A 13,304-nucleotide genomic window follows, 5' to 3' on the forward strand; every position below is an offset into this window, starting at 1 on the left:
AAGGAAGTAGTGTATAACATAAAGCTTTTGATAGAAGCTTTATACTTGAGCTTGTACATTTCAATTATTGTTTACCATGAAATGGCTAGTTATTCTTTATCGATGATGAAAATAATAATTACTGTTGTAAAGCAATTATACTCCAATAAAGATGTTAAAAAAATTACTGTTGAGTTGATTAAATTTCGTATTCTAAGCACTTTAATTTTATTTAAATTACCTAATCTAAGTATTTTAATTTCAATCTATTCATGCAAGAGAGAAATGTGGTTTCTTCCTTTCTGATAATAAAGCGACAAATTTTAATCAAATAATTATCTCACCTGTTTTGTTCTAATGATGTTGCCACAATTCAAATACTTTTCTCAGAATGAAAGTAATCAGTGAACAACAGATGATAAAATGTGCCTGGAGTCCTTTTTGACAAGAAAAAAAATTGTATTCTAAAATTAGATTTGTACTTGAATAGGACAGAATAAAAATTACAACATTCTGACAGCCTTTGTTTCCTCCTTAGACCAGCTGAGAAGCTTGGACTTTGGTTAGATGTAATATAGATTTCAAGTGTGATCCACTGTCAGTGTTTTTTAACATATAACTATGACATTATACATAATATATGACATATACAACAAGTAATATATTCTATATAATATATGATGAATATATTTTTAAAATATGTAACACAGAACATAAAACACATACATACACATCTTCAATATGTTTTAAAAATGATTTAAAACAGTTAATGTTCTTGCAAGAATGACTGGTCTTCTTGGCATATAGACTTCAGTGTATTTGAAAACAAGTTTGTCATTTTTAACATTTGAGGTGTTAAATGTGAGTGAATTAAAGTTATAGCCAATTAATATCATAATACTTGTCTATTGGTTGATAAGCTTGATTTGTCTTCTTGGTTTCGGAGAATTTCCTTGTACAGAGTTAGGCTTCTAAACATTTTTTTAGCACTTGTTTCTCATCTATAACTTAAATACTTTGGCTTTAGCAGTGAATTTTGTATTATAGTATTATACTGCATCCTACTTTAGGGTTGAGAGATTTTTATAACTATTTTCTCATTTCCTGGAGAATAAGAAAATTGTGACCTTCAGAGAAAAAGTAGTATTGCTTGGAAGGAAAGGGCCAGCATAGACAGCCTGCCCCCATAAGAAATGATATTAGCTATTAACTTAAGGTATATGGTATAACAAGGTGATATGAGAAGTATTCATTGGACATGCCTCTTTTGGCTTCCCTTGGTTATTAACTATGAAAAATTATTTCTATCTGCTGGTCAAGTTGCAACTTATTTTGATTGCTATGGGACAGAACATTTCTATGTCATAGAAATGTGGCAGATAATAATGCTTGCCAAATATTCCATATATCTCTCAGTTCTCAGCCCCTGTCAGCTGAGATAGAACCGTGTGGTTGGGTCTGACCAGTTAACTGTGATGTGTGTTAACTTTGGGCTGAGCACTAAAAAGCCCTTGAGCAAACTTTCATTTCCTCTTCCCTGACCTGTAAACGAAGGAGGAGTGGTGTGCCTGGGTCCCTCAGTGGCTTTATGGAGCAGACCTTCCTCTGACCTATGCAGGATATATTCTGTCATTAATTAATAAAAAATAAACTTGCTTGTAATGCCCAGGAGATTGAGGGGTAATGTGTTACCTTGCTATAACCTAGTCTCTTCTGGATTATATAATACAATTAAATACAAAAAAATAAAATATTGCTTTACCTGAAAATGAATCTTAGGATTTACACCATCAAAAATGATTAAACCATTTTTTAATTGTTTTGATAGTTACAGATGGATCTGTTCCAGTTCCTTTACAATTTGTTCCTCTCAGTCCTGGACGCTACCCTTGTAAAATCTTGTTGACATCAAGGTATGATGTGCGTGTCTATTGCATTGAAGGTGTGGTAAATGAAGAATGTCCAGAGGCCAGATTTGATTTTGAAACACCAGCATTTGAAGCCCTTACCCAGAATATTCCAATAGTCAGCACAAACTTTTTTTTTTTTCGTACTTTTCTTCATTCTCACTGCCACTGTCTCAATTAAAGTCCTTCAAACCTTTCATCTGAACTCTTACCGATTCCTAATTGCATTATGTGTGGCCATTTGTTTCTCCATATTGATGTCACAGTTTTATTCCCGAATATAAATGTTATCACATTACTCACCTGATTAATCACTTCTGCTGGATCTCTTTGCTTAAAAAATTAATTCTAACTTCCTTAACCGATCATCAAACCAAGCAGAGTCATGGTCTCTCAGATCACTGCTCCAGATTCAGTTGTGATGTTAACACTTGATTAAGATGGGCTCATAGGCACTGAGAACAGTGATTGGCTGTAGCTTGGCTATTAGTGGGTGATAATAGCATCAAGGAAGGTAATATAATTGTAAGGAATTTTGAATTTTTTACACTGATATTTTTCTGTCTCTCTGATATTTTTCTGTCTTTATTTTCATGCTTTAGAATAATAAAACAAAGAATGAATGGAAATGACAAGTTACTATAGAAGGAGAATGGTTTTATGGACCTCCTGTTTTACATGTTGGACCAGGTGAAACTGTGAATTATCCTCTCACATTCAAACCTACTTTGGAATGTGAGATTATGGTATGAACTCATTGATTTTTTTCCCTAGCTTTAATATGTCAATAAACCAATGGGTGATGTTAACATATATAATTTATGATAAATTTTCTTGCAGAAAAGTTATATTTTCTGGGGGGGGGTGGTGTGATGAATTGGGAGATTGGGATTGACATGTATACACTAATATGTATGAAATGGGTAACTAATAAGAACCTGCTGTATAAAAAAATAAATAAAATTAAACTAAAAAATCAAAAAAAAAAAGAAAAGTTATATTTTCCATGAATTTGATCATTAGTGTTCACTCTGCTTGAAACTTTAATAAATGTTGTAATTTGAGGGATAAATATTCTGAAAGTCACAATGTCATAGGCTGTCAATATTTATGTCTAGATTATTTTTACATAATATGTTTAACAAAGTAAAATCATTGCTTTGTTTGTATTCAGTAAGGAAGTTTGTACTTCAGAAAATATTTTCTTAAGTCATATTTCTTTGACAAGGATGTAAACAGGCATATAATTGCTACGTATGAGAATGCCTATTAAACTGTCACTTGAAAGTGAAAAGAAATGAAGAGCTTTTCACAGGAAATTCATCTTTATTCGTTCAGTAGAAGTATTTATATATAAACTGGAAAAGCTAATGACTAGCACCTCCTTGAAAGCTCATTTCATTGATCAGATTCAAGATTACTAAAATAGAAGAGATTGTTGACATCCAACTGTCACTCCTATAGAGCTGAAATTTGGCTGATTTGTCACAGGGCAAACTTACCCTACAAAATGAAGTAGATGGTATGGAGCATATCTTTGACATAAAAGGGATTGGAAAAAGACCGCTGGCCTTGGAACACATCACCATAGACTGTCAAGTGGGGGAGATAACAAAGAAACCCATAGTGGTGCCCAATTATACAACAAGTATCCTAACATTTAAGGTAAGATTTTGTTTTTTGTTTTTTTTGTTTTTTGGTATGAAAGTGTTTTCAGAAGGAGTATATTGAATTATATGATATTTAAAAACATTTAATTTTACTTAACTAGGTGAAGCACTGTGACATAAGGAGATGGTTAGAATTCTCCTTTCTATTAGTCCAACAGCTTTTAAAATGACATTTCGATTATAAAGTTGAATTAGCACCAAACAAGTTTTATATCTAAGTATTAGTATATAATCATAAAACACATTAAAATTTACTTATTTGAGTCATGTGTATTTTCACTTGAAGAAATTGTACCTGACAATGAAAGATATTTTTTAAAAAACTTTTAAACAGCTTTTAAAATTGTAATGTGATATCTGCAGGCATGAAATTTCAAAAGTGTATGCTATCATTTACCAGTGTGAATAATAGTGGGAATGTGAAGGAATGCATAATTATTTACATCTTTATTTTTTATGAGGTTTTGTACTTGGCCCTCCTCACTTGATTTGTTTAAGCAAATCTGAAAATAAATTTTTCTACTCCCCACTCCCATATTTATCTACAAATTATGTGCCCAATAGAATCCTCAAAGAAACTTCAAATATCTATCCATCATAGATGCCTGAATCTAGTTTTAGAGGGTACATCAGAAGTTTAGAAATTCTCTGGGTTTGTCCTCTTTTTTTGGTAATCTTGAAAAATATGTGCTTTGATTTTCTTCTTCTTTCCTTACTGGATTGCAAATAGAGTGAATATTATGAATGAAAATCTCATCTTCTCACTCCCCTGCTAAAACTCTTCACTGTCATCTCTTGCCTTCAGGATTGAGTCCAGGCTCCCTGAAGTGGCTTTCACGTGTTTCAAAAGCCTATCTGCTCAGCTTCCTCTCTTAGCACTCCTGGCTCCAGCCACACTTAGGCCATTGTATATAGTATTTCCTTTTACTACAGCCTGGAAATCTCTATCCAATTCCCTATCTTCCACTTCTCTGTGTATGTCTAACTCCTTTTCATTCTTTATGGCAAAGCTTAGATGCCACTTTTCCAAGACTCCTTCTACATCCCCATAAACCTGGATTAGATGCCTTTCATGTGCTTCCACAGCATTTTTTTTTACTTTTCCCACCATCATGTACATTACATCCTATTGCTATTACCTATTCTCCACCAGATTATTCTTCTCCACCAGATTATGAACTGTGAGAAAGGGGGCATGCCCCTCTTATCCATACTTTTGTACTTAGCATAAATCATAGTATCAAGCACATAATAGTTTTTCAAGGAAGATTTGTTTAATGAACAAACATAATGGATGGCTTTTCAAATGGAAGGAAGGAGGGAAAGAAGGAAGGAAAGAAAAGAAAAGAAAAGAGCATGAATACTTGCACTTGCTATAAATAAGGAAAAAAATCATTTTTCCACCACTCCCTTTCCCCTTCCAGAATTTTCTGGTGAGCAAGAAACCCTGTCTTATGAGTTTGATGAAAACAGGTTAAAGAAAAAATTGCTTAATTTCTTAACATTGGTTATTTCATTTTGTTATGGCAGAGGTGATGTCTGTAGGTTTTTAAAGTTTTTATTCTTCAGAATGAATGCATTTTTTAAAAAAGGTAGACCTTTAAAAATAATAATTATGCTATATTAACTATATTTTTCTAATTAAATGTAGAAGTGGAATTCTATTCATAACAGAATTATACTTACAGGAAATAATAATCAAAGTCTATATTTCTATGGTTTCAATGCACAAATAAAACTGAAGAATCTGGTTAATTTTACCTTTAGAGTGTAAGTGTTCAGTGAGGCCCTTCCTTTAATTAAAGATACTACATATTAAATTAAATAAATGTCATTTCATTAAGATATTAATAATACTGTTCATGTATTCCAGTTCTTCTATATTTCTATATTTAAATAGCACCAACAATTATAAAAGAACAGAAACATGTTTAAGACCGAAGAAACATTTGTCCCTAGAGATATTATGAATAAAGTATCACCTTTCTTAATTTGAAAATCACCATTATTTTTAATCAGCATGTACTAATGAGCATTACCAATTTGCCCTTTCTTTTCATTCATAATATTTAGTTTATTGCTGATATTTCAATGGAAATTCTATTGAGAAACAACTGAGATGCTGCTAAGGAGAAAGGCTAGACTGAGAAACTTTGCTTTATAGTGTCAGGATTCATCTTGCACTTCCTTTGAGACTACTGAAATGCTTCTGATTCTCCATCTTCATTCTTCAGTGTGTAAAATGAAGTTGGCTTCTGTGCACTCAAGGCTGATTCTCATTCTTTTCCCCCCTCTCTTTCTTTCTCTCTCTTTCAATACCTTCCTCATCGTTGGATTATTTTTCTTAATCTATAAATATTCTCAAAGATTTTCCATTATAAGATAAAACTTGTCTCTAACAATAGCCCTTCAACTATTACCCTGTATACTTTCCGTGATTGCTAAACTTCTTGAAAAAGCAATATTTACATGATCACTTCTTATTTCATGGTGGTCTATTTGTATCTCCTCTACTCTGTTGAAACTTCTGCCACAAAGATCACCCATAACTTTTGGTCAAGAAAAATCAGTTCTTTTCCCAAGTTATCTGCCTCAAAACTCCTATAATGTTTGGCACTGTCTATCTGCCTTCTTAACACTCTTCACCCTTTATTTTACATCATTCTATATTCCTCATTTCCATGCCATTTCTGGATTGTTACTTATCTGGTCCTTTTATTCCTCTAGCCTTCTCATTTCTTTTCAAGTTTCCACCTTCTAAAGCATTCTTATGTCTTTACAACATCCCACTTGGCAGTTTTTTGGCTTCAAACTATCAACTAGGTACAAATGCCAAATTCATACTTTTACTCAAGATGTATTAGCTTCAGCCCCTCATTTTTGACTGCTTGCTGTACACCTCCACTTTGACAGTCTGCTAACAATTCAGACTCAATATATTCTTTTCATGTCTTTTCCTTGTTCTGTTTTTCATTGCTGTTAGTATTGATTTTTATGATGCTTTGTATTTTTTTTAAAAAAGCCTTTTAACATATATTTAATCTCATTGCTACAAGAATAGTTTGCAATAGAAGGTTGAGACTGCCCTAACAGGAAAGAGAATATAAAAAAATCAGAGAATATAATTGAGATACAGGTAAAATGCTATGGCATTTTATCAAAGTGACCAAGGAGTAGGAAATAGTTATGCAATAAAGAAAACAGGAGACCTGGGACTTCCAGAATGATGGAGCAAGGGGTTTCATAAATCTGTTCCTCCTTAAAACAATAAAAACACTGACAAAAGTTGCCAAAATGAAAATTTTTAAATCTTGAAATTAAACGAAGATTTCAAACAATCTGAGGAGTATTTACTCAAGAAAAACTCTGAATCCTGGTAAGAGCAGGGTGATTTGTGGCATTTTGCCTTGACCCATTTCTATCCCCCTCTCCTCAGCTCTGCAATCTTGCAGTCACAGTAGCTATGAAAACTGCAACCTTGCAAACAAAGGAAGAGGCAGACTGAGTATGGCTCTCCTCACAATTCCCATCCCCAGTACACTGTCACAACTTGACCTTTCTTGTAGCTCTCTAGCAACACCCCACCCCACGAGCAAGGTGTTGTCATCTTTTGACTTGTCTCATATCTTGCTCAGATGGAAAGGCCCTATCCTCAGGACATTTGCCAAAAATATTCAGTAGTTTGACGTTGCAGTTGCCTGAGGCTACAGTAACAGTCGTGGCCAACTAGAATTTGGCCAAAAACTTGAAAGGAAGATCTGGGGAATAAGATATCCATAGGGGATTTTAAAACTCTGACATATCCCTGGGGAACAAGCCAGCCATGTGCATGTGCAGAGTGGTGCGCTTGCCCAGGGGAGGCAGAGAGGGTGCCAGTTTTTTCATCTCTGGCTGATGGAGAGGTGCTGTGTGAGCTGGAAGTTAAGGCTAAGGTAGAGTTGTAAACTACCTGAGTGATGAAGGTATGCCACAATATGTATGCAGTGCTCCTTGACAAAGGGTGAAAGATTTATTGTTTCAGACATGTAAAGAAACCTGTGACAAACTACAGGCATACCTTGGAGATATTTGGTTTGGGTTCCAGACCACCACCACAATAAAGCAAATATCACAGTAAAGCAAGTCACACGAATTTTTGTTTCCCAGTGCATATAAAAGTTATGTTTATGTTTACACTATACTGTAGTTTAAGTACACAATAGCATTATGTCTAAAAAGAACAATGTACATACCTTCATTAAAAATACTTTATTGCTAAAAAATGCCAAAACAATTACAATAATAACATCAAAGATCACTGATCACCATAATAAATATAAAAATAATGAAAAAGTTTGAAATATTCCAAAAATTATCAGTGTGACAAAGTGAACAAATGCTATTGGAAAATGGCACTTATAGACTTGCACGATGCAGAGTTGCCACAAACCTTCAATTTGTAAAAAAAAAAAAAAAAAAAAATGCAATAAAGCAAACCACAATAATGCTAGTATGCCTGTATTACTGACCACTAAGCTATTTAGTGGACAAACACTACAGTGAATGCAGAATTTACAGAGTTCATCCAGAAAAATCACTAAATCAGCAAAGAACAAAGCAACAAAAACAAGAACAACATAAACTATGGGGAGATAGTGATCTGATTTCAAAAATGGCTACATTACCTTATATAAAATGTATATTTTTCAACAACAAAAATTATGAGACAAAGAAAAAGGAAACAAAGAAACAGGAGAGTATGGCCCATATACAAGAAAATAAGCAGTCAGTCACTAGAAGTTGTCTCTGAAGGGGCCCACATGTAGGATTACTGGACAGAGACTTTATAATAAAACCTTTGTAAATATGTTCAATGAACTAAAAGAAATGGTATCTGAAGAATTAATGAAAAGTTTCAATAAAGAGATAGTATCAGTAAGTATTAATATACAGAAATTATGAAAAGATAAATCCTACAGTTGAAAAGTACAATAAAAAAGGGAAACATTCACTATATGGGCTTGAAATATTTTCTAATTTCCCTTGGGATTTCTTCTTTGACATATTGGTTATTTAGGACTACGTTATTTTAAATTCCACCTATTTAAGGATTTCCCAAATTTCTTTCCATTTTTGATTTCTAATTTAATTCTGTTGTTGTCAGAAACATACTGTGTATGATTCCAGCCCCTTTAAATTTATTGAGGCTTCTTTTATGTCCTAAGACATGGTCTACCCTGGAAAATATTCCATGTGTACCTGAAACATGCTAAAAGGCATCCATGAAAATCCCACAACTAACATCATACTTAATGGTAAAACGTTGAATAACTTTCCCTGTGGTCAGGAGCAAGACAAGGATTTTCCACTCTTGCCACTTCTATTCAACATTGTACTAGAGGGTACTAGCTAGTGCAGTTAGTTAAGAACAAGAAATAAAGGCATGCACAGTGAAAAGGGAGAAATCATACAATCTGTATTTACAGATATCATGATCTTATAAATAGAAAATTATACAGAATCCACTAAATATACTATCAAAACTAATAAATGAGTTCAGAAGATTTGCTGGATATGAGATCAATATACAAAAATTAATCATTTCTATACACTAGTGATGAGCGATACAAAATGAAATTAATAATCATTTATAATAATATCAAAAAGAATAAAATGCTTAGGAACAAGTTTGACAAAAGTAGGTCAAGATTTATACACTGAAAACTACAAAACATTATTGAAGGAAATTAAAGAAATTCTAAATAAATAGAAAGACATCACATGCTCATGAGTCAGAAGACTTAATATTGTTTTGATGGCAATATTAAAAAAAATTGATATACAAATCGAACACAATATCAAAATCCTAACTGACTTTTTTGCAGAATCTTACAAGGTAATCCTGAAATTCTTATAGAAATGCAAGGGACACAGAAGAGCCAAAGCAATCCTGTGCAATAAGAAAGAAAGTAGATGACTCACACTTTCTCATTTTAAAACTTACTAGAAACCCTTAAATACAAAGCTATAATATTAAAGAAAATGTACTGGCATAAGGTAGACATGTAGGTGAATGGAATAGAATAGAATGTGCAGAAACAAACCTTTATAATAATGGTTAATCGATTTTTGATAAGGTTACTAAGAGAATTCAGTGAGACAAAATAGTCTTTTAAAAATCATGCTGAGACAACTTTATAGTCACATACAAAAAAGTGAATTTGGACCCCTTAACTCATACTATGTGCAAAAGTAAACTCAAAAAGGATCATAGACTAAAATTTAGTAGCTAAAACTATAAAAATCATAGAAGAAAACATACAAGTAAAATCTTCATGACCTTGGGTTCGGCAATGATTTTTTTAGATACGACATTGGTGTGACAAAACAATAAATAAATTCAAAGTTGAAATGTTTGTGCTTCAAATGATACCTTGAAGAAAGTGAAAAAACAGCCCACAGAATGAGAGAAAATATCCACATGCCCAATATCTGATAAGGGCCTTGTTTCTAGAATATATAAACATCTCTTACAATTTAATAATAAAATGACAAGTAACACAGTTTTTTAAATGTGTGAAGAGTTTGAACAGAGACCCCAAAAAGGATATGCAAATGAACAATGAGCACATGAAAAGATACTCAACATTATTAATCCTTAGGGAAATGCAGATCAAAATCACAGTGAGATGCCACTTCACACTCATTAGAATGGCTATCATAGAAATGACAGACAAAAACTTTGAGAAAAGCTGTAGAGAAACAGGAACCATCATTCATTGCTGGTGGGAAAGAAAAATGGTGCAGCCATTTTGGAAAAGAGTTTTGGAAAGTAGTAATTTAAAAGCTTAAACATCTGGTTATCATATGTCCCAGCAATTCCACACCAAGATGTATGTCCATAAGAAAAGAAAATCTGTGTCTACTCAAAAACTTGTACATGTTTTCATAGCTGCATTATTCATAATAGACAAAAATGGAAACACCCCACATTTCCATCAACTTATGAAAGGATACACAAAATGTGGTTGTTATACAATTTAATGCCGTTCGTCAATAAAAAGAAATGATGTACTGATAAACACCACAACATAGATGAACCTTGAAAACATTATGCTAAGTGAAAAAAAGCTAGTCACGAAAGACCACATACATATGATTTCTTTTTTAGTAATTGTTCAAGATAGGCACATCTATAGAGGGACAAAGTAGATTAGTGTTTGCCTGGGTAGTGGCGGGGGAAGGGGGGGCGGCAAGATGAAAGTACTCACTAAGGTGAAAGTTGAATCTAGCCAACAAGAGTTGTGGTCAAATGCTGCTTAAATATTATTTATATGCTGTAGTAATTTTGATGTAGAAATTCATTGAAATGGTTTATCTTTTATACATCAAATTGTATAAAGAAAATTCTGCATGGCCTATAAAAGCTAGTCTGATTGTCTAAGCATCAGTGATCTTGCTACAAGTAGCAACAAAAAATAAACATTGTTCTTTTGTTCTATTTTTTCATATGTCTCAGATTTTTCTTCTACTGTATGTATCATTTTTCTGGTTTGCTTTTCATTTAAAAGTGAACAGTTTTAATGGAAGTATTTAAGTTAAATTTCAGCTTTTCCTGTGCTTTAGCTTATTATACTAATTTCATGGAAATGTTGACATTATATAATTCCTGTTTTTGAATTCTCTTTTCTAGGTGTCCTCAGATCTTCTGATGGTGTGGGGAAACCCAGACGTCACCATAGACCCTGATAATGCAATTCCCTATATTCTACACGTATGCCCTTGGAAACGTGGTGTATTCAAAGGTAACAAAATCGTTAATGAAATATTATTAACTACCATACTGGGAAAGATGCGTGATGAGAAGAAATTAAAAAGTAACTTAAATTTCCCCTTTCTAATAAATAACCCAGAGGGAAATTTAGTTTTCCATTTCAGTCATTACCTTTCTAAATAATCAGAGCTTTGGGGCATACATTTTATGTGTATAGTGCTATACTCTCTTGTCCATTTTTTAAAATTTATTTGTGGGCAAATTCCTGGAAGTAGAAATATTTATTAAGGCATTTACATTTAAAATTGTGGTAAACACTTTCAAATAGTTATATCAATTTATGAGCCAGACAGCGTCCTATGAGAATATCTCTTTATAGGACTAGGTATTATAAAAACATGTGCATATACTTAATTGAACATGAAAAATAGGTTAAAGGCTTTGGTATATGTGAAGTTTTCTTTGTTTCTCTCTAGTAAAGCATTCATTTATACAAATTGCCTGATGGTCCCTGAAAAGAATTGCTTGCTTGGGAATGGGAGTGGGGGGTATTCCTACAAAGCTTTTGATGAGAGAGGAGGTGAGAGGTGTAGAAACCTAACAGGGAAGAACTGAGGGACTGTAATTCATCGAAGGAATAATTGTTCCATTCGGGAGAGAATTCAGTGTCCCATGGTGGTTAGATCCTGCTGAGGAAATTATTAAAATGTTAGTAAATGGATACAATTTAAAAATGTAGAAAGCATACAGCCAGTAGCAATCTTGTACTGCCTGGAAGTACTAGCCCCTCATCCTTGCTTGCCTCAACAAAGAATGTTGTAGGAAAAGGTCTGTACCTAGCATAGGAGGTGTAGAGAGCTGCTCCAAATAAGAAACTACATACAGAGTAGGCTGAATGCCAGCGCTGTTAACAAGCAGAAGGGAAATTTCAGAATGGCGACCACAGTGATCCAGTTACTACCACTGTGATAGAGCCAACCCGCCCATCCCCACTCTCTACTTCTAGTTGGCTTGACCTCAAATGTTACCATAGTCATAGCTGTTAGCATCTTGTGAAATCTTCCCGTCACTCTTCAGACATTTGGCTTTACAAAGCCCATTAATAATTCTCCATGTGATAGGTAGATTTTGAACTAGAGTGAGCCTATTCCAGGCAATTCAATAAAGTAGCATATTTTTTGCCATTTTTAATGTAATTCACAGGATAGAAATGTAAATTTCAGTTTTCATTTTAATCATCAAATGACACTCCTAATGTTCCTTAGTTTTAGAATTTTAACTAGTCTTTTGTAAAGGGTAGCAAGTGATTCAGAATTGCCATTATTATTTTTTATGTAAGTAATAAATCTGAGTTTCCTGTTCTATAAAAGGCAGTGAGGTCTGCTATGTGTGAGAAGGAACATAAGAGGAACTTCAAACGGTAGAACATTGTTGAATTAGGAGTGTTTATGACTCCTTTAAGCAAAACGGAGCTGCTGTTCCATGAATCAGACTCTTGAAGTTATAGAAATGGAGCTAAGAAGAATTAAATAATCAGACTGAATATATCTTTCCTTTGTATAGTCATTTTTGTTGATTTTGGCAGCATTTCTGAGACCATAAAACTTCAAAATGTATTTTCACTGATCAGATAAGGACTCTTAGCATGCTGATTTGAAGGACTTTAGAAGAAATTTGGGGAACTTAAAGGCAACTCAGGATACATCGTTAGGTGAGGATGAATTGGTAAATATCGCTGGCTACACAAGAGCTTTTGCAGGCTTCATAATTTTGAAAAATATTTGCAAGACATGTTCATGATTGTTCTTCCCAGGGTGGTCCCTTAAATTTGAATCAATGTTGCCATTATGATTTGGACAAGCTGAGCCTGTAAAGAAGGCAAACTCCGTTTTTATTGATATTACTGTTGGAAGGCTGCTACAATATTTTAAGCAGTGTAAATATAATTGCTTCTGAACAGTTGTTAATCTGTTGTAATATAAAGAAAACTAGACT

General features: G+C 33.4%; 1 protein-coding gene across 1 annotated transcript in view; it reads left to right on the forward strand.

Moving 5' to 3' along the window:
* The window catches only part of CFAP47 (cilia and flagella associated protein 47), a gene marked incomplete at its 5' end in the record, with an annotated part of 301,208 nt that overhangs the window by 120,222 nt on the left and 167,682 nt on the right, over positions 1-13,304 (forward strand). Inside the window, 4 exon segments of the mRNA XM_057537629.1 lie at positions 1,808-2,004; positions 2,489-2,632; positions 3,378-3,551; positions 11,229-11,340. Coding sequence (XP_057393612.1) covers positions 1,808-2,004; positions 2,489-2,632; positions 3,378-3,551; positions 11,229-11,340 — 627 coding nt within the window.

The sequence above is a fragment of the Balaenoptera acutorostrata genome, chromosome X (assembly GCF_949987535.1).
Source record: "Balaenoptera acutorostrata chromosome X, mBalAcu1.1, whole genome shotgun sequence".
NCBI classification, from domain to species: domain Eukaryota; kingdom Metazoa; phylum Chordata; class Mammalia; order Artiodactyla; family Balaenopteridae; genus Balaenoptera; species Balaenoptera acutorostrata.